Genomic DNA, 21,097 nt, shown 5'->3' on the forward strand with positions numbered 1-21,097 from the left:
TGGTGGGAGGGAGCCAACAGCGAGAGTCTCCGAAAGACGGAGCGGAAGAGAGGGGGGAGGCAAAAGAGCAGGGATGAGGGTTGTGGGATGGAGACGATGATGACGCTGCAGTTAATCTGAGGGTGAATGATGAGTGAAGTGAGTGGCTTCCAACAAAACTTCTCGCGGGCCACATAAAACAGCTTCTCGCTCCTTTTCCCCTGCTCATCACCCACATTCTTTGCTCTCTTATTCTCTCACGGTAAGGCGGAAAGACAGGCCTGTACATACAGACGGAAAAGGGATTTCTTTGGAGTTGATTCTTTTGCTGCGCGGACACGATCCCTTCCCTCGTTGAAGCAGCTACCAAGCCAGGTCTCGACCGACGAAACCACTCAAACAGTGTGTGCCTTGAACCCGTTTTCTGGTTGTCTCTCCTTGCATTGCTCGATTCACGCCCTCACACGCTTTGACCATCAAAGACCAATCTGCCAGAATGCAGCCCAAAGCTCCCGAGAAGTCTTCCCCTTCGACCACTACCAACGACCACACCAACGGCCATACGAACGGCTCCTCATCCGCCCACAGGTCCTCAAACAGCAAATACGATATGAACTCGCCCTCCACGATCCGTCAAAAGTTCCTTCCTTTCCCGTCCGACCTGGGTGTGGTCCTCGTTGGCTTTTCTGGTGGCCAATGCAAAGAAGGCGTGGATGCCGCTCCCACGGCGTTGGTAAAAGCAGGGCTGCTCAACCAGATCCAGGATGAGTTGGGATACACACTCCACGGGGACACAGAGGTCCGCAATTACAACGAAATACGCCCTTCGTCCGATGAACCGTACAGAGGAATGAAGAACCCCCGCTCAGTCAGCGCTGTCACGGAGAAACTCGCAGCGCAAGTCTACGAACAAGCTCGCCACGGAAGAATGGTCTTGACACTAGGAGGTGACCACTCTATAGCGATCGGCACCATCGCGGGCACGGCCAGGGCTATTCGTGAACGGTACAATGGGCGCAAAGAGATCGCGGTGATCTGGGTGGACGCTCACGCCGACATCAACACTCCCGAGACGTCCGAGTCAGGGAACATCCATGGCATGCCCGTCGCGTTCGCCACCGGTCTGGCGCACTCCGAGGACAAGGATATTTTCGGCTGGTTACAAGAAGACCAAAAGCTCTCGACCACCAAGCTGGTATATATCGGTCTCCGGGACGTGGACAGAGGTGAAAAGAAAATCCTACGTGACCACAGGATCAAGGCTTTCTCCATGCACGATATCGATCGCCACGGTATTGGAAGAGTGGTGGAAATGGCCCTCGCGCATATTGGGTCGGACACCCCTATTCACCTGTCTTTCGACGTGGACGCCTTGGACCCTATGTGGGCGCCCAGTACCGGAACGCCTGTTAGAGGAGGCTTAACGTTGAGGGAAGGGGATTACATCGCCGAATGCGTCCATGAGACCGGGCAATTAGTGGCCATGGATCTGGTCGAGGTGAACCCTTCTCTGGATGTGGCCGGGGCAACCGAAACCGTGAGGGCAGGGGTGAGTCTTGTGCGGTGTGCGCTGGGCGATACGCTACTGTGACGTTGAACCGTGTCCAGAGGAACTAGGGTTCCCGGGTGCCGTGATGCGCGGTATATTTATAACTCTCTTTCTCTCCTTCGTCTCTCCTTCCGTTCCTTTCTGGATTGATACACAGCTCGTACGATGACGAATCTTTACAAGACCTACTTGGACACGACAGAACAATGGCCAAAAACAAGGGTGGAGAAGGGGTGGAAAAGGGGGAAACCGAAAAGGGCCTTCTTGGATTACATACCTATTATTGTAGGGATGAGAAAAGCTCACTGAAATACCCCCACCGATACCAATACCAATACCTATATCTCTCTCTGTGCATGTGTATGTGCCCATTGTCCTCATCGATGCCTACATCTATATCTATATCTATATCTAGGTAGGTACCTATACAGACTAACTTCGCACGTATGACTCGAAGCCCGCATTCAAGGGGGAGCCTGCCGCGTTACAACTCGTCCAAAGACCGCATATCAGTGCCGAGTCAGTCATGTAGTCAGGGAGTCTTAGACCCATCGAAGAGGCCAAAGCCCACCCTTCTCGTGGGTCGAGACTATTCACAGCTAGACGCACGGCTACATATGCGGAGTACAGCGAAGTCCGTACAAAGATACATCCTCCGTATATATACACACCAAAGCTCGGGTGGGCACCAGGACCACTACTCGGGACGACGACGACAACAACAACACCCAACGGCGCCGAACGAGACAGAAGAAGATGAACGGCAATCAGCCAATGAGTCGTTGATTTGTGAACCAAGAAATGCACTGACGATTGGTCCATGCAACGTTACTTGTACGCATCGACATGGTTGTCATTGCCTTGCAGCCATCCCCTAGAGCCCTCGGATCGATTGCTTTGCTAACGGACTCTTCCTCCTCCGTCGGCGTGTGCTTAAACTGATACATTATTTCGGCCTGGTAGGTAACAGTGCCTTTTTCCTCCTTTGTCGTTCTCATCCGACTCATGTGGGCTCCGTTGCAGCTCGGTGCCTCACCCCTCCATCCTACAACTTCCTTGGTTCGAAGCAGAGTCTCAGAGGTCCAAGTCCAAGAGTGAAATGGTCCTTCGTCCCCATCAGTAGATCCTGCCCAGTCTCTCCTTCCGCTAGTCTGACGTCGAATTTCCGAATGATGTTCGCTGTCAAAAGACGAATCTCCATGTAGGCTAGATTCTTGCCGATGCAGTTATATGGACCAGCCGAAAAGGGCGCAAAGGCGTCTTTGTGGAGCATGAGCTCTGGGCGGGACGAATGTCGTTCAGGGATGAATTCGAGTGGCGAAGGGTAGAGGTCGGGGTCTGTTCCAAGATGAACCTGGTTAGTATCTACAAAGGGAGTATTCGGTCCTTTGAGAGGCCTGGACGTGGACAGATGTCGAAGCAAAGCAAAGTGAAACCAGGGCAGAGGTCAAGAAAGCCTCCTAGGAGGGCAAGAACCAGGACAAAATCCCAAACTCACCTCTCGCCATCGCATACTGCGGCATCTGGATCACCGTGTCTCCCGGGATATAGACGCCCCCAATTTCCACACCTTCCTTGGGCGTCTTCCTGAATACTCCGCTTGGCACAGGAGGATTCAGTCTTAGTGTTTCGTTGATCGATCCGTTCAACAGCGGTGCATCCTGAATTTTTTGTGCGTCAATCGCCTCGTCAGACTTCACCAACTCGTCGAGCTCCTCCCTCAGTCGCTGGATGAGACCTTTTTCCGTTGCGATATGGTAGAACAAATGCACCAAGGTGGCCGCGGTAGTGTCTGACCCCGCGACGATAATGAGTCGGCTATCGCCCTGCAACATGGGTAGCTGAGCCTTCTGCGCCTTGGGGTCTGAGCGGTTGAAATGCTCAATCAACGTGTGTGAAATGTCCTGATTCTCGAGCTTCCCTTGCATCTTCATCCGCTTGTCAAGTTGTTCGCAACAGTAGTTAATGAACCGCCAGTGATCTGCAGCAGCGCCAGGGATGGAGAGCAGAAGCCGGAAGAACCAGTTTGGCAGCCAGAAGCCGATCATATCCATGCCATCATTGAGCAGCTTGATGGCCCAGTGCATCTCCCCGGATTCGAGACACTGGTATGAATCACCGAAGGCGAGATCGCCCATTACATCGAAGGAGTATAGATTGAACCATTTCGCCATGTTCATCGGTTGCCCTGTAGATTTGATGTCAGTGGCATCAGGACGGAAAGGGCCCTCGATGCAAAGAGCGTATCAAGGAACAAAATACCATTGGACTCCTCCAACTTCTTGATCAACAGATCGTTATACTTCTGCACACGATTCTCGTAGCCCCGAAGTGCCTTATCACTAAATGCAGGACTCCAGATCCTTCTACGTCGATCATGCTGCGCCCGGTCTCGACATGTGTGCATGGAAATGAATGGAAGGTCCACTCCATACCAGTCGCCTTTGGTGCATTTGGATTTGACACCTGACGTGACTTCCACGCCATCAGGATGCGTGACAGAGATACTGTTAGAATCAAGCCGCACAAACTTGCCGTATTTCTGGTGCATGGCGAGCAGGTGGTGGTGTAGGTTTCTCTTCCCGGCACACCGGAAGACCATGTCGAATCTTGACAGCCGTGCCCAGTAGGGACCAGGAAATTTGTTCAATGGATTGAAGAACAGGCGGTAAGTGATCAGGCTCGTATAGAGGCCAGCCAGATACAGTGCTGCATATTTGGCGGTAAACGCCAGAGAATCTTTTGCAGGAATATTGCCATAATGTGATCTAGCCACAATCGTGACAATACACCCAAGAAAGAATGCTTGAATGTAGCGGGTAGGGTACAACCAGTGTTCGCCAACTTTGAAGAAGAAAAGGTGCGTTGCCACACCGGCTGAGGCGACGACCAAGGGCAAGTAGGTTGCCGTCATTGTCAAAAATAGGCGATGTCAGACAGAAGAGGAGAAGGATGAAGGACAGCATGAGATGAAGTTCATTGGGCTAGGTGGACGCCGTATTTAAGGATATTTTTCCGCGCATCCTGCAGCTGGACATGTAACCTGAGCAAACATTTTTCGAATCGACTTCCTCCGATCCTTGCCATTCCTTGGAGATGGGAGTCCTAGCCACGTATAGCGATCGATCTGTTGGAGGGCGGCCTGAAGTGATAGTATCCCTTGCGAGCGTCGTAACGATGCCCATTTTGGAAAACACGGAGCCCATCTCAGAAACTCGAGTGGATCCCTGGCCAAGTACTCCGAACTCCGTACATTTGCACTCCATCTTCCGTACCGAAATGCGGGGAGGCGTGAAGTTTGACCGAACCTTTCTGATGTCGACGTGCTCGAGTCAAGCTGACTCGACCATATCGACAAAGACATCGTTCAGGATATACGCAGTAGCTGCAGAGGAAACTGCCCGGGCGCGTGCAATGCAACTGAGGGTGGACTTGGTCTTTTGAGACGGTGGATTTCACGAATCATGCCTTAACTATCCTTGTTTCGTGCTCACCCCGGTGCTACACGCAAGAAGCTGCTGTGTCAGCAAGTTGCCAGCTTTTGGTGCTCTTTGATAGGTACGGAGTGAAAAGTGGACAATGTCATCAAGCTTCATCGGAAGAAGCCAAGCAAAATTTGGCTTGGCCAGGCCCCTTAATGGTTTGTGCTTACTCAGGCGAGTGGACGAGTGCATACCGCATAAGCGCGTATATACGGAGTGTCTTGAGGCGAACAAGGTGCTGTGTTTCGTTGAAGGTGGGCCGTAAGCCATGGCCATTCTCATCTGGTGAATGAAAGAAACGAAGATGACCTGGGTCAGCCCAAGTATGGAGCATAGAGCATTTGTTCGGGCCGTCGGCGTTTATTGAGCCCTTCATGTGTGTGCATAAATATTTTCCACTTACGCGAGGATGTCTATTTGTAATGGTTGACTGATGTGGTGTTGCTCCCTTTCTCAGGCAGACCGTTGAAATCTCCCTTGCCTTGGCGGACGTACCATCAATTGTTCCATGGTGCTTGCAGTATCATCCACGGCTCCCCAAGATCAGTTGGCGAAGTGCTTTTTCGGCCTCAGGGGGACGCATGTCACCCCTTCGTGGGTGTCTCATCATTTGTCCCATGAGGAATTGCAATTTCCCAATTTTGCCCTTCTCAACAATGTCTTTGACATGCTGAGGGAATTGTTCGACTATCTCCTTTGCGATTGCTTGGTAGGTTTCGGTCGACATTTCCGAAAAGCCCAATTCTTCTTGTTTGATGAGATGTGAGATTGTTCTTTTGTCACCATTGTAGATGAGCTTGAGGATCTGTTTGGCAGAACTCCCCGTAATCTGATTATCTTTCAGCCGGTAGATAATTTCAGCCATAGACTTGGAGGAAACAGGGTTGTCGCTCCATTGCCTTTCTTCGGTGGAAATTAGAGCACCTAATTCGTGCAACACCCAATTCCCAACGGTCTTGCCGTGATCCTTGGGAGTCGTAGTAAATCGGCTGCTGGACACCAACTCATCCACGACTTCTTGGAAATAGATCAATCGTTCGCCGTCGTCAAGTGAGACTAACGTCATCGCGTCCGTGAAACTGAGCCTGTACTCCTGGACCAGGATCTCAACCAATTCGCTCGTTGTGGGGGGCAGGGTCTTCTGAATCCAAGAAATCAAGTCGGTACTGATGTATAACGGAGGGATGTCTGCGTCAGGCATGTATCGGTAATCCACCTCACCTTCTTTTCCTCGAAGTCTCTTCGTTTCATTGGGGCTCGTCATGGACCAGCCCCGAGTCTCACCTAGGACCGGGCTACCGGACTCGAGGATCCTGATTTGACGGTCTCTTTCCGCCTTGATTGCATCTTCGATACCCTTGAAGGTGCTGAGATTCTTGATTTCTGTACGCTGGCCGAGACCTGTCACGCCGCTGTAGGCGAATGGTCCCTCCTCGCCACCCCGGCGACGGACAGAGACATTGACATCTGCTCGAAGACCCCCTTGTTCCATGCCAGTTGTGACGGCGTCAACAGCATATAACAGTAATTGGATCTTCTTAACGTAGATGGCTGCATCTCGCGGAGAATGCAGGTCGGGCAAGGATATGATCTCAATCAAGGCTTGACCACAACGGTTGAAGTCTATCAACGCCGTATTGCTATCGTCCTCTTGAGTCCTGGCGGTATCCTGTTCCAATTGCACTTGCTTGATGTTCACCGTGACAGTGCGACCTTCGTCTAACCCATCTTCGGCGGTTAACACCACGCGGCCGTTCTTCGCAAAGGGGTTGTAATATTGAGTAATCTGGTAGCCTGCCGGCTGATCGTGGTAGAAATAATGTTTACGGTCAAAGGTGCTCACTTGCTGGATTGTGCAATCTAGAGCGGTGGCCGCACGAAGAGCAGGTAGGATAACAGCCGGCTGAAGGACTGGGAGACTGCCAGGCAACGCAATATCGAAAGGAGCCACTTGACTGTTTGGGACCGTAGTCGGCGCAGTTATACCAGCTACTCAAACATCAGGATCGGTATCTAGACAGAGAGGTATGGAGATAAGGCGAAACCTTACGTGAGAAAAGCTTGCGGGAAGCATTGAGTTGAGCGTGGATTTCAATGCCAACGGTCAACTCCCAATCGGCGAGTATGTCTGGATTCTCAGCCGCTGCCGGAGCTCGTGGCAGGGTTCGAGTTGCCTTTACAGCGTCTTTTAACTGCTTGCGAAGGGGGCCATGGTCTTGTTTCGGCCGTGGGACGCTAGAATGGAAGCCGTGAGAGACAGCTTGAGGATTGCATCGAGCTGGGCTCGTGGGCGCGAAGTCAGGGAGACCGCTGGTGGTCAGAGGCCGAACTGGAAGCCGCTGTCGAGTCCATCTCAACCATCTTTGGTGCATAGGCTTTCGCGACGCACCAACGCGAGCAGGAGAAATCCAACAAACGAATGGTTAAACAGTTTATCAATCATGGCATGATGCGATCAAATTCTGGGACGAGAAGACCGCACCAAACGGCGCCTGCGACCTGCTAAAGCAGCTTCTTTGCTCCACCGTAGAACACCTGCCGCGGAGAATTAGTTTCTCCGAATACTGAAAATTCCACCCCAACCTGGCATGAGGTAAATCAACTGGTTTGTTCGTCATCGAGGGAGTCGATCGTCTTCTTGTTCAAGCCCAAGTCCATGCTTCGAGGTTCATCTCCTCCCGGCCCAGGAAGCATGACAAAGTTAAAATGTCTAGCAAGCACAGACTATCTTTCAAACGGCGAGCATTGCTAGCCTTGCCGTCCAGCGGCTAATCGCATTCTTCACCAACCGCCTGGGCTCGTGCTTGCAAACGCAAACACTCTATTTCCTCACCTTTATATTGCGCACAACGCTCTCATCCCAGGTCCCCCATTCACAAAACATAATCCTATCTGCGCTCCCAGAATGGACTTATGAAATGCAGACCATCAGCTTCAATTATTTTCGGTTGCTGGGGAGCCGCCAGCTACCCCAAGAGTCATGGGGTCGGCCAGCTACGAAGCCATGGATGCTGGCTATTAATACTGCTCTGAGCTTAATTTTGGGGGTTGGACTGCTGTACATTGCAAGATCCTATCTACCCTCGAGTAAAGATTCGAAGGATGAGGCGGCGACGGCTGACAATGATCATCCCGTGCTCAAGAACCATTCAAGCGTCCAGTCATACCAAACTAAGCACGCCGAATACCCATCGATAAGAACCTTTTACCATCCTCATGCTCATGCCAAAAAGCTCCAAGCTATCGCAGATCTACCTTTACTGGTCTTCATCCACGGGTTAGGTGGCTCCTTACCTCAATTTGCGCCGTTGCTTGGGAGCCTTGTCAATATAGCCCCCTGCTTCGGCATTGACCTACCTGGTCATGGCATGTCCGCCTTCGCCCCTATGGATTATGAGGCCTACACTATTACAGCATTTTGCGAGCTGTGGCAGAGAGCCATTCAAGATATTTGCGAACAGCATGGGCATAAGAAAGTGGTTTTCATTTGCCACAGTATGGGTTGTTCGATTGCCGCAATATTAGCGACGTCACCGTCATTTCCGTTTCGGATAGAAGGATTAGTTGGTATTTGTCCGAGAGCGACGCCGCCTTCCCCTTCAGAGACGACTTCGGCGAGGCGATTCTTATCGCTCCCAGATACAGTGCTCGATATGTTAAGATCTCTGGACCGGAGAGGGGGAGTCAACTCCAAAAGTGTTGAAAGGATGGCCGGAAAGGCCGCCGGAATAGACCTCCGACGCCTTCAGTTGGCATTTAACAAAAGTTTCAAGACACCGGTGTGGAAGCGCTCCGCACTGGGCTGCTTGCCGCGGTACGACCCTTCAGGAAGAGCGATAGGTGGTCTACCCGGAAGAGACACATGGGCAAAAATCCGAGTACCTCTCTTCCTCATCGCTGGCGAGGCAGACGCTGTCACAAAGCCAGCAGAAGTTACAAAAATTGTGTCCTTCCTGAAGAAGCTCGCGGTTGGGGAGGAAATCAACGGAGACCCTGGGAGCAAACCCCTTCCTGCTGTCGCCACTGCCCCGGAACAGGCAGCAGAGGACACTGCAGCTGTTGCCAAAACCGAACCAACAGCGGATGAACGTCAGTTCGGTACCCTTCCCTCAACAAGCGAGATGTCAAGCCAAAACTCGGCGATTGTTAAAATAGCCATCCTCCCTTCTCCGGCGGCCCATGCTTTAATGTACGACCACTCCACCTACCGCACCGTGGCTGGTTTAATCGAAGACTTCCTAGCACGCTACGTCTCGCCCGAACTCTCCCTTGGCTGGCAACTCCAACAACTTACCACCTCGGGCAAATGGGACGTGAAAAACCTGGAGAAATGGAAAAGAGTCATGCCCGTATCCGGTCCCATTGGACACCCTCCAGAATCAGGAATATTTCGGGCCATGAAGACTCTGAGGGAGCAGGACGACACCCACACGCCTTCTGTGTTCGTTAAGAATTGGAGCGACAAGATCTTCGCTATCATCGACATCTCCCACGACTCTCCCGTGTACGACACCAAATCCCTCGAGCGCGGCGGCATCCAGTACCACAAATTCCCCACCGTCAGCAAAGTACCGCCCACGGTCGTCGAGGTCGCAGACTTCATCGCCCTGGTCGACCGCCTGCGCCTCGAGGACCCTCACACCATCCAAGGGAAAACCATTGGCGTACATTGCCACTACGGCTACAACCGCACGGGCTTCTTCATCTGCTGCTATTTGATCGAGAAACTGGGATACAGGCCACAGGACGCGGTAGAGGAGTTTGCGGCGGAGAAACCCCCCGGCATCAAACATGAGCACTTTATCGACACGTTGTTTATGCGCTATCATGTGGGATTGAAGAAAGCGCCCACTTTCGTGGGTTCCAGACAGGGTTCGATATCCGGGGTGGAGTCGGTGCAATCTAGTATAGACTCATAGAACAGGATTTTGTTTGGGAATGGCGGTTTTTTCGTGATTTTTACTTTTTGAATCCCTTTGAAATGGATTCGCACTTCCTATCCGAGGTCTGTAATCTTCGCTGCGGCTGCTTTAACAGGACCAGGCTGGCTTTCACTGTTTGCTGTCGGTCGGGCGAGTATATGCCATGTGGGAATGCATTTATTGAGCGATCTTTACGCAGGCGGTAGGTGGCTATGTAGCTAGCATTCCAACCGTCCTCCAGACAAGCGAGCTTCACATAGAAACCCTACTGACGAGTCCTTTGTGCTCATTAGTCCCCTCACCATCCCGCCAAAGCTGTTCTCTTGTCGACCTTCGGTCACATATCTCAGCCATCCTTCGTAGTTCTTGTAGAAATGTGGGTGCGTACTGGCAAGGAATTGGTTGAAGAGCTCTGTGTCAAGGTCCATGTCAAAAGCAAGACAGGTCTCTCGCTGACGAGGACTGGCGAGAGGCCCCCAATCACTCGCGAGAGAGAATGACAATAACATTATCTGGACACGAGAATCAACCAAACCTGCCCGTGTCTCACCATGTCCAACTGCCATGGGCACATAACTCATTACAATCCCCGCGTCACAGCAAATTCACATTTACGAAGCTCTTGACAATCGTTTCGTCAATTCCACTCACCCATTTCTGCTGAAAACTCTGCAATCCGCCTGTCCTCTCGATCGCCTCCTTCAGCCTAGAACCAATGAATTCGCGTACGTTGACGGTGTAGATCGGATCATTGTTACTGACGACCCTCTTCCGCCCATCCTCTGGCGTTGCGTCTGGCCACTCGGGGACATCTCCACCATCTCCATGGCGATTATGCCATAAATAGTCGCCCTCGGACTCATCAGCAGCTTCCTGACCCAGTTCCATACAAATGTCGGTCCAAATTGTGAATAGTGTCTCAAGATTCTCCAGCATGATTGTAGGGAAATGAGGTGGAACGGTACAAGTAAGCAAATTTGTAAGGGCGAGGACCTGGAGCTTTTTGCTTAGGATGTCGCCTATGGTATCGATGTGGAGGAACCATTCCACCAGAAGCCACTGGACTGGTGATGAAAGAGAGGACGACATTGGTGCTGATGTAGACACGGGGGACGTGATGTTGGTGGCGGCGATGGCTTGAGTGATTTGGTCCGGTGAGAGAAGGGCCATTCGTGCCAGCAGGCTGAAAAGGCTTGTCTCTCCCGGGCCAATTATGTCTGGTGGCTTGCGACTCGGACGAGGATCTTGGTGATATTCATATGCTTCCTTCAGGAGCTCGAGCAGAGATGCGAGGTAGTCGGTGCTTATCATTGATTCCAACAGATGTGTGAGGGCTTGTTGAGGGTTCACAGTTGACTGGGACTGGATCGAAATTGTGGCGACGAGGTTTTCCAGCACATGAGGTGCTAATGACGCATCTCGTGCTCGGCTAGTCGATAGCGCGGGCAAGAGGGATTTCATTGATGTCAAGAGCGGCGTCAGAAATTGGGGTGACAGAATCGTGGTGGGCGACAATATCGTGTAAGATTCTGTGAGTTCAAAGATCTGCCTTAGGAGTTCACCGCCCGTATCCAACAGCGGCAGGAGAGATTGAGATAGGGACAACAGGTCTGAAGAGGCGCGTTCCGTTGGGGTCTGCTGTATAATGGCAACCCACAGCTCGAGTGCCTCTTCCAGGAGATACACGATCGCTTCCGACTGTGGCTGGATGGAGTCATGAATTAAGGGCAGAATGGGTCCATGGTAAGCCAGACTCTTCTGCCCAAGACTGTTGACGATTGCGGTGATCAAGGTCAATATTGCTTGTTTCATCAAGTGTTCTTCGCCAGACTCTGTCCACAATGGCGGGAGCATCGACATTATGCCCTGCGCGTACGGCTCTATGTGGCCTTCCAATCTCGTAACAGCCACCCTGACCGTCTCAAGCAATGCCATTTTTGTCTCTGATAGTTCTGTCTCGGTGATGAGAGACATGACACCTTCAAGCAAAGGCGTCGCGTAGGGGCGGAAATCGGAGTAGCTGAATTCAAAAGGTTCTAGTACTAGGCGTAGCTGTCGTCCTGCTGTCACGCGAACGACATGGTCATTGAGGGGTTCCCGGCTGGAAAGCAAGTGTGTGAATATCTGATACACTGCGACTCGGTCAACTACCTCGGGCTTGATTGGGACCCATTGGCCTAGTAAAATTGCAGTTCGCCGACGAAGCAGGTTGTAGTTTGGTCGGTTCATCTGCACTTCTTGCACCAATGTTTCACGGAGAAAAGTATTGAAGTCAAGGACATCTTCCAAGCAGGCAGCCGCGATGCCGATAGCCGCGTAGAGGCTGTCTTTTAGAAGCACATCGGTGTTGGAAGTGGTTGCGTATTGATAGAAGACCTGGAGTAATCGTGGGACCAGCAACTCTTTGAAGTTGATGACGAGGTCTAGGAACAACTTTTCCGAACATGAGCGGATGGAAAACTCCCATGCATCTGCAATTTCTTCCTCTCGGCGTTCCCACTCGTCTGGCTCCTGTTCCCAGTCGCGCAAGTCGGATGGCCGAAGAACGAAGTACTGGGTCACTAAAAGCTCCATCAGCCGAAGAACAAAGTCTTGCGTAAGAACTATGTTTTTGACGTAGTCGACGGCGTCTTTTCTGTCTTGCTTGTCCTCGGGGGTGACATATTTGAATGTTTGGACGGGATTGAAGACCATTTTCATGCAAGCGCGGAAAAGGAGAAGAGCTTTCAAGCAAAGCTTCTCCACTGGTGACTCTTCAGCACTATCACCATGGCGATACACTTTCCAATCGAAGTCGGCCCGCAAGGCTGACCGGCCGGCCCCACTCTGACTGATTATCGACCAAGAGTGATTCAAGATGTCCATGCAGCCAAGAAGGACGAAGGAGGCAGGGTGATTTCGCGCCATGTCGAGATACAACTTGGCTAGTTGAAGCAGATGCTTCAGTAGCACACTTCGAACTTCGGCAGGGACCTCTTGACAGTAAGCTGCCCAAAAGGCCTGTTGGTGCGTCTGCAGGAGATCCCAAAACTGCTTGACAGCCTCTTCCCGATGAGGATTCTCGAAGCCGACAACTAGAAGACGCCGCAATGTCTTCAGCGCTGAATGACTGCTGACTGCGCTAGCAAGGTCAGACTGATCTACAGCTGACTGCCACCTAGCCACCAAACTAACATAGAGGCGGCCAAGAACCTGCAAAAGTTCCAATGCCACATTTTGGAGGCTCTTCTTCGTGCGCTGCAGACGTCCCGACGCCAGTTCCTTGATTATTTGCAAGGTAATGGTTAAAATGTTCGAAATGTAAAGGGTTGCGCTTGGGTCCTCGCTGGCTGCTCGAAGGTGCTGGATCACAACATTGATGACATCCGGCCAATCATGGGGAAATTCATATCGCACAATCTTTGCGAGCATCAGGGCATTCTGGAGTGCAAGGGCAGATATAGGCTCTCGCACCCCCGCTTCGATGGATCTGGATCTGATCTGTTCCTTCTCAATCTTGGTGATGGGATTTACGGAGGTTTTGCGCCAGTGTTTGTCGATGCCATTCTTGAGCTGGATGATGGCTTGGAAACGGACTTCTTGGTCCAGTGAGAAGTCGGCGTAGACATCTTGAAGGAGAGCATAATAGCCGGGTGACTTTTCCCAGTTTCCAATCTGTTGCGTAGCTACCTTTAGGCTCTGAGCAGTGGGGTGTGAGGCACTTTGGAGAGTAGAAATGACAGCGTTCCTGGTGAGAGGATTGGTTTCCCCCTCCGCCTCAATAGTGAAGGAGGGCATTTCTGTCGCACGCAGGCCTAAATATTGACAATGGTCATCATGTTGTTGGGAAGAAGGAATATTTGGTGAGAGGAAGGTTTCTGAGGGGTCAAACAAGATCTTTTCAACATGAGACTGAGAGTGAGTGAGAAGGCTCCGATGAAACAGATTTACATAAAAGGAGCCCCAGCCTTTCGTTGTACCTTTCAGACGACGAACGACGAAAAGGGCCTAATAAAAAGGGCTTAAAACGGCAAGAGACTAGGCTGCGGGCACTAACTAGGCTGCTGGGCAGACCCGACCTCGCCGACGATGCATGGCGACGGCTAATCTCTCCCGGAAGCCAACAAGCCAGCCTCGGCTGCACATTATTGCAACCCAACATAATCTTCTCACTCTCCTTCTGCCTCTTATCCCTCTCTCTACCTGGCAGATGACTGCGCCATGTCATCCACCAGCTTTGCCGCTGCTCAGGAACGCATTCTAGCACAGCAGACTGCCCGACAGCAAGAAACCCGCACTCTCACTCAACAAGCCGAGACTAGTAGTGGCCGCTCTTTGACGCGACTCGCTCAGTCGCTGGGACCCAAGTTGTCTTCATTCTGGATTACTTTGCTAGATTCCGAGGGCACACGCCCAGCCTTTCGAGTGGGACAGGTGGATGCGGAACTCCTCGATGAAGAGTTGCTGGGGCTGTTGAAGACACAAGTGGCAGATGCTTTGAAGTACCTCGGGCCACATCTTCAGGATGACTGGTCGCAAGAAATTCTGCTTGTTCTCAGGGCGATACTCTTCAAACTATCCATATGGGACAACGATGCTTCCTACGGCGCCGCCCTACAGAACCTCCGATACGTCGACGCAAGAAAACCTGGATTGGCCCTTCCGAAACCAACCAGGTGGCAAAAGAGTCTTTACGGCCTGTTAACGGTCTTTGGCCGCTATGGATGGGACAAATGGGAGGATTGGCTGATTGATCAAGAGCGAGGATATACAGCTCCTTCAGAGACCGTCCAGAGCTTGATGCGGTTCACCTCCTTCCTCTCGACAACACATTCTATCGCCGCATTTTGTTCCTTCCTGGTGTTCCTCGTCAATGGCCGCTACCGAACTCTCACAGACCGTCTCCTGAGGTTGAGGCTGATATCACCGTCAAATCAAGTCAGCCGTGAGGTCTCGTTTGAGTATCTAAACCGTCAATTGGTCTGGCATGCCTTTACAGAATTTCTCCTATTCCTTCTCCCACTGGTCGGCATCAGTCGATGGCGGAGATGGCTCGCCAGAGTATGGAAGAAAACGAAGGACGCCATGAAGTCACAATCAACAGCAGAAGAAGACAATGATAAGATAAAAAGCGGACCCCTGGCTTTCTTACCAGAAAGGACTTGCGCCATTTGTTATCAGGACCAGAACCCAACCTCGACATCTGAAGCTGAGATTCTGGGAGCGAATTCAGCCGCTGGAGGAGGCGTAATCGGCTCGGCCACTACGGATGTTGTAAATCCTTACGAAACCATTCCATGCGGCTGTATCTACTGCTTTGTGTGCATAGCTACCAAGATTGAAGGGGAGGAAGGCGGCGGCTGGACATGTCTTCGATGCGGAGAAATCATATATAAGTGCCAGCCATGGAACGGCGATGTTGTCTTCGTCGGGAAAAAATCCAACAACAAGGGCGCCAAATCGGTTGGGTTTTGCGTTGCCAACGACGACTCAGATGAGAACCCCCGAGATGGGCCGTCTGAAGATACACCCGAAATGATTGATTCCACTTTGACCGATAGCCAGTGGGCGATTGCGGATCAGGACTCTTCGAGCAGCTAATGACCTTAACTACGAGGGAGACGTACTATTCTGGACTCGCGAGGCGTTTGTGGCTTGCGGTCCAGTCAATCACCGGCCGCGCAGGAATGCTTAAAAGGCAGGACGTTGAGCATAGTCTGAAACTGCAGAAACATGAGAGGACGAACGATTTAAGGGAGCGTTGTATTGAATGACATGTGGTGGGATGCATCAGCAACAGCTCTTATTTCGGGGACACCTAACGCGCTCCGTCCTGAATCAACATGCTCTGCCACAGGCGTGTCACCGCTCGACTCAGGTATATGACCTTCCGTTGGCGATCAAGTTCTCATATGTTTCTTTGTCATGGCCTGGAACGATCCGGCCTTTGGTCGTCCTCTCCAAGTGCTTCAACCGCTGAGTGCTCTGGAACCACGCCGGATGATCTCTAGCAAGCCAACCCTGTGGGATACCATCGCGCCACTGGAGGAATAGATCAGTACCGGGCACGTCGAAGGGTGAAAGACACTCACATTTTCAATTACGTGGCAGTGGTCACTGATGAAGAAGAACGTGCCACTTTCTGGCATGTTGATCTGCATCCCAATCAATCCTGTGACCAGTCAGTCCCTCCTTGTTTTCAACCATGCAGGCCGGCTCTCACCGTCAGTATGGCCTGGCAGGTGATGCAGGGTGATGCCCTGGCAGAAATCGAACGTTCGCTCGTCGAAAGTCTTCCAGTTCCTGCAAAGCGTCAGAAGATGGACTTTCGTGGCTTTAGCGGAAGCAACATACAAGCTCAGTTTGAGGTAATGTTCCAGATAGACGCCCACGTCCGCGCCTGTGGCAACGGACCAGAAAGCTGCCCTGAGTTCCCTATCGTGGACCCAAATCTCGACGTCCTTTCTGTCAAGGAATTCGTCCAAACCTCCCGCATGGTCAAGATGCAGATGACCGATGATGATCTTCTTGATATCCTCGAGCTTGTTTCCCGTGGCCTCAACCGCTGCCTTGAGTTCATGTTGAGGGTCATAGCGCACGCGAGAAAACACATCGGACACCACAGGGCCCCAGATCTCGGGGTAATCCTTCCCACAACCCGTCTCCCACAAGATGAGACCTTCATGCGGGTGTTCGATAAGGATGCAGTATACAGGCAGCTCCCTCCGTTTGTTGACAAAGGATTTGTTTTCAGTACTCTTCAGACTGGTGTTGCCGCCACGCACGACAAATGCTTCGTCACACTCGAGCCAGCCTACCTCGAGGATGTGAAACTTGGTGCCTTTGGGACAGACATTGGAAACGTGATTGGGCACGGCGCCGCGATCGAGCTGGCCTTGGATAGCAGACATGGTTGAAAAGAAGCGATGATGACCCACAGATTGGGAAACAAAGCACACCTCTGGGTGGGACAGATGCCTGGGATTTGAAATATAGGATTTGAGGGGCTCATACAGCTGTCGAGCTCGCCCCGCATCCCAAAAAGCAGAACTCACTCCGCCTGCGGAGAGCGGATGAAGATGAGGCAAGAGTAACCATATCTGGCGTCTTTCAGGGAGGAATGGAAGCGGAGACGACCAGGCAGGGGCATTTTCCGAGACTGCAGCAGCATCTCGAGCTCGCTAGGTTGACGCCACAATGGGGCCTCCAAGCCTCGGATTTTCGCACCAGCGGGAAGAGTGCAGAGGATGTTTACGAGAGCGAGAGGGGAAACAATGGATTTGATGAACAGAAACCGCATCTCTGGAAGGCAGTGACGTACTCAGAGACATGGCCACTCCACGGCAAAGCACCGCAAAGTCTCCAATTGGGTCATTTCAGAGGGGCACAGAAGGGGGGCAGATCTACCACAGTATCTTGATTTCTCCTCCGGATGGGGAAACATCCGAGGCATCCACATACCCCAACATTACCATGTCATGAACTGGCATATGTTTGGTTTCTTCTCAGCTTCTCCAACCAGCGAACCAGCTTGATCGCAAAGCAGTGCAACCCAGAGCAAAGCGGCGCTCCTGTTGGTCTGCTGCGAGCACCGGGTCTGCGTTAGCTCTCGTTCTCTTGATCGTTGCTTCCATGCTTCTGCTGATGCTCCTCCTCCTCGTTCTGCCCAATCGCCTTTTGCTTCTCTCTCAACTCCTTCGCTTTCATTCCCACCTTCCATCCCCAATTCCTCAGTCGTCGCATATGACCAGGACAAGTGTAATGGCCACACCAAAGGAGTCATATGTTTTGCTTGCTGCCGGGGAACTCGCGGGTGACAATGTCGTATGCCCGAGAGCCGCGTGGTCGGCCTCCTCGAGGGTGGCAGCAGTGGTGAATGTCGGGCTGTTGAGGATGAGGGCTGCCATGTTCTTACCTGGCAACGCAAGCAAGACGAGATCCCGAGAGGAGAGGCGGTCCAATATCAGCATAAACTATTCACAGGGAGGTCTTTGAGGAGGGAGAGGAAGTCGGTGGCTTCGCTGCAGCACTGGGCACCGTCATTTGAAACCATGGTAAGGACCTGAACCTCTAATGTCAGAAGTTCGTTGCAACAGGGGGGCAGGACAAAGCATCATGTGCCGCTTGTGGGATCCTGAAAGGCTGAATCACGTCGGCGGTAATGTGTGCCGTTGTGGCTGCACTATGTCGTTGTCAAACGCCAGCACTATCGAAACGGCTACGAGAAAGAGTATGGGTAGCCGAACAGATATATATAAGACTTACAACTCTGGAACCCATCGTGTCACTCCTTTGTTCGCTCTTCAATGACAATAATCAATCGCAAACTGGAAGAGAAGCGGTTGCCTAGCTCACACAGAGGCTTACACAGGTAAGCGACAGTGAATGTCTAAAACGAATCAGAGCTGTTGAGATCGGTTGACGTCGAGCACAAGCAATGCCCGTGGAGAGATAGGAGAGAGGCCGCAGACACATTATGTTGTCGATGATTGTTTGTCACGGCTAAAGCTGAATTTCTGGGGTGTTTATCGTGCGGTCAATGTACCAGGCAATGGCTGCCACCAGACTTGAATCAACATCAACAATCCTATTTCCAAAAAGGCAGCCCCTCATCCTCTGCTACAAAAGAGGCTGCATCTGTACAGTGCCATGTCTTCGAGGCGCTAACAACCTGGGTAAGTTCGCTGTTCTCTTACCAACTATACTTGTATGCAGCTTGGATTTGTAAAGTCAGTCACGTGCGAGAAGAAGGTGAAAGCGGCGTGAGGACTAGTGGGGTGACACAAAGCGGAAAGTGAAGCGAGCTGGCCCTAAAGTGACTAGCGTACCCAGTATTAGATCTGAATGGCGACCGTAAAAGACGAATGACCCACCGCTCAAGTACGATTGAGTTCGAAATGAATCACCAGCGGCTCACAGCCACACAACCACCACGCTCTCTATAACCGCCATTTCTTCCCACCGATTGATTCAGCTATCCCCCTCCTCTACCACTCATCTACACCACTGCTGCACATAGTTCTGAGAGAAATGAAACGCCGTGCACTTCGCCTACCTTTCCCGACCAGACCTACCTTTCTCTAACCACCTATCCCCTCCCGCGAGACCTGGAGAGCCGGCCTCCCTCAGAAGTGCTCATGCCCGACGAAGGAGACCTCCCATTATGGGATCTCAACGACGCGATCAAACTCTTGAACCGTCTCGCCCTCAAGAACCCTGATCCTGCCGTGAGCCATGAGCTTATCGTTCACTGCAATAACGATCAAGTGGCCAACGACACCTCTGGTGGCTCGCTTGGGGACTTCTCCTTCGTGTGGGATTTCCTGGGACGCCCTCATACGGCCGATGAGCAGCAAGCTACAGAGCTGGTCAAATACAAGGTCAACGATGAGCCTGTTGCCGAGATCGACCTGAACCCGTTGAACAAGGGCGTGCGCTGGCGCGATGAGGTGGACGGCGCTGATCTAGAAGACAATGTCGAACCTCCCAATAACAAGGCCACGGCCGCGTACATTCGCAACCAGAAGCGTGCTGCAAGAAGAGCCAGAGCCAAGGAAAGAGCAGAATATCTTGTCCCCCAGCAGAAGACCGTTTCCGACACCAGCGATCTGGAATCTGGAGAGGAGCTCGAATCGCTACGCCGCTCTCCGGATCGCAGAGCTGTTATTGACGGTATTCTCGGTCGCAGTCGACCTGGCCTCCGCGATCACAGTTCACCTCCAACCTCTCCATCACCCCCCAAAGCTGAAATCAGAACTCCCAAACGCGACTTGGCTGTCTCCAACCCCTTTGTGTGGGCTACTTCACCGGTTTCTACGCCATCGAAGCACACTGTCATTATTCCGTGTGATGGATTGACACCCAAAGCCAGAAAGCAAGCACTGATCACTGAGTTGATCCGCCGGCATCCTGAAGAGAAGAGGTATCTGAAGAATTCAGGGCTCCTCGAACCTGCCTTTACTCCGCTAAATACATCCGACATCGGCATTCATGTCTTTGTTGACATTTCGAACATATCCATCGGCTTCCATGACTGCTTGAAATTAGCACGTGGAATGTCTCGCGAAACCCGCCTCAAGCGGGTTCCTCTCTCATTCCACAACTTTTCTCTCATCCTTGAACGTGGTCGCCCATGCGCCAAACGTGTCCTTGTTGGATCCGACAAATACGCCGCAATCCAGCAAGCTAAGTCGATCGGCTACGAAACCAATATTCTCGAGCGCGTGCACAAGGCGAAGGAGCTGACGCCGCGTCAGAAGAAATACCAATCCCGATCGGGGGGTGAGACAAGTGGTTCTGAAACGAACACAGGTCTCCCCAGCTTTTCGGGTCCGGAGAAATGGGTCGAACAGGCCGTGGACGAAATTCTACACCTGAAGATCCTCGAGTCGTTGGTCGACGCACAGAAACCTAGCACCATCGTTCTCGCCACTGGCGACGCTGCCGAGGCTGAGTACTCAGACGGGTTTCTGCGCATGGTTGAACGCGCCTTGGAAAAGGGCTGGTGTGTCGAGCTGGTGAGCTTTAAACTCAACACCAGCAGTCTGTACAAGAAAAAAGTTTTCCGTGCCAGATGGGGCCAGATGTTTAAATTGGTTGAGATGGATCCGTTTGTGGAATTTCTGATCGATGAGGAGAACGATGGTTAGGTGCCATGGCCAATCTCCCCTGGATCAATCTCGCAACCGACGTCGAGCTTCCATTCGACCCTTGGTGTGCCGCCCAATATGTCGACTGCTTATGTATTGGCTTGTGCTCAACAAACGGCGATGGATGCAAGCAGACAGCTTTGGGACTTGCAACAGGCAATACTGTTTGACCAGCTGGTTCGCAGCGGCAGCGCGGGGTCCTGAACATATGATTGACCCTGTTGATATCTTGGTCTGTGTGATCTGCGGTTCTCTAGCGAGACGATATTGCTTGCCGACTTCTGCGCTGGAAGCATATCGACCTAGAAACCAAGCCATTGAGGTAGCTGTTTGCAGAAGACAATTCCAGATGAACGAAGTCAAAACCGGCGACTTGTGCCCGTATTGCCCCCAAGATCTTGCCGCCTATCTTCACGAGAGCGAGCGAGCAGAGACGTATATCTTGTCCATCCTCCGTAGATATTGTCCATCCTCCGTAGATATTGTCCATCCTCCGTAGATATTGTCCATCCTCCGTAGATATTGTCCATCCTCCGT

At 51.9% G+C, this 21,097-nt stretch overlaps 8 protein-coding genes across 8 annotated transcripts; 4 read left to right on the plus strand and 4 right to left on the minus strand.

Moving 5' to 3' along the window:
• Positions 1 to 475: 475 nt before the first annotated feature.
• On the plus strand, positions 476 to 1,570 carry Z519_09958 (arginase; the record flags this gene model as incomplete). Its single annotated transcript, XM_016767677.1, has 1 exon — positions 476 to 1,570. One exon carries the CDS (start codon positions 476 to 478, stop codon positions 1,568 to 1,570), a length of 1,095 nt encoding a protein of 364 aa, XP_016615775.1.
• A 1,003-nt stretch (positions 1,571 to 2,573) lies between these two features.
• On the minus strand, positions 2,574 to 4,442 carry Z519_09959 (uncharacterized protein; the record flags this gene model as incomplete). Its single annotated transcript, XM_016767678.1, has 3 exons — positions 2,574 to 2,866; positions 3,027 to 3,716; positions 3,791 to 4,442. The coding sequence occupies 3 exons, from the start codon at positions 4,440 to 4,442 to the stop codon at positions 2,574 to 2,576; spliced, it is 1,635 nt and encodes a 544-aa protein (XP_016615776.1).
• A 1,091-nt stretch (positions 4,443 to 5,533) lies between these two features.
• Z519_09960 (aspartyl/glutamyl-tRNA(Asn/Gln) amidotransferase, B subunit) lies at positions 5,534 to 7,382 on the minus strand (the record flags this gene model as incomplete). The annotated part of the gene is made up of 2 exons (XM_016767679.1): positions 5,534 to 6,999; positions 7,061 to 7,382. The coding sequence occupies 2 exons, from the start codon at positions 7,380 to 7,382 to the stop codon at positions 5,534 to 5,536; spliced, it is 1,788 nt and encodes a 595-aa protein (XP_016615777.1).
• Positions 7,383 to 8,018: 636 nt separating this feature from the next.
• Positions 8,019 to 9,929, plus strand: Z519_09961 (uncharacterized protein; the record flags this gene model as incomplete). The annotated part of the gene is made up of 1 exon (XM_016767680.1): positions 8,019 to 9,929. One exon carries the CDS (start codon positions 8,019 to 8,021, stop codon positions 9,927 to 9,929), a length of 1,911 nt encoding a protein of 636 aa, XP_016615778.1.
• Positions 9,930 to 10,526: 597 nt separating this feature from the next.
• On the minus strand, positions 10,527 to 13,709 carry Z519_09962 (uncharacterized protein; the record flags this gene model as incomplete). Its single annotated transcript, XM_016767681.1, has 1 exon — positions 10,527 to 13,709. The coding sequence occupies one exon, from the start codon at positions 13,707 to 13,709 to the stop codon at positions 10,527 to 10,529; it is 3,183 nt and encodes a 1,060-aa protein (XP_016615779.1).
• Positions 13,710 to 14,132: 423 nt separating this feature from the next.
• On the plus strand, positions 14,133 to 15,512 carry Z519_09963 (uncharacterized protein; the record flags this gene model as incomplete). Its single annotated transcript, XM_016767682.1, has 1 exon — positions 14,133 to 15,512. One exon carries the CDS (start codon positions 14,133 to 14,135, stop codon positions 15,510 to 15,512), a length of 1,380 nt encoding a protein of 459 aa, XP_016615780.1.
• Positions 15,513 to 15,785: 273 nt separating this feature from the next.
• Positions 15,786 to 16,822, minus strand: Z519_09964 (uncharacterized protein; the record flags this gene model as incomplete). The annotated part of the gene is made up of 4 exons (XM_016767683.1): positions 15,786 to 15,953; positions 16,004 to 16,083; positions 16,135 to 16,214; positions 16,266 to 16,822. The coding sequence occupies 4 exons, from the start codon at positions 16,820 to 16,822 to the stop codon at positions 15,786 to 15,788; spliced, it is 885 nt and encodes a 294-aa protein (XP_016615781.1).
• Positions 16,823 to 19,048: 2,226 nt separating this feature from the next.
• On the plus strand, positions 19,049 to 20,560 carry Z519_09965 (uncharacterized protein; the record flags this gene model as incomplete). The annotated part of the gene is made up of 1 exon (XM_016767684.1): positions 19,049 to 20,560. One exon carries the CDS (start codon positions 19,049 to 19,051, stop codon positions 20,558 to 20,560), a length of 1,512 nt encoding a protein of 503 aa, XP_016615782.1.
• Between the last annotated feature and the right edge of the window lie 537 nt (positions 20,561 to 21,097).

The sequence above is a fragment of the Cladophialophora bantiana genome (assembly GCF_000835475.1).
Source record: "Cladophialophora bantiana CBS 173.52 unplaced genomic scaffold supercont1.17, whole genome shotgun sequence".
In the NCBI taxonomy this organism is placed as follows: Eukaryota; Fungi; Ascomycota; class Eurotiomycetes; order Chaetothyriales; family Herpotrichiellaceae; genus Cladophialophora; species Cladophialophora bantiana.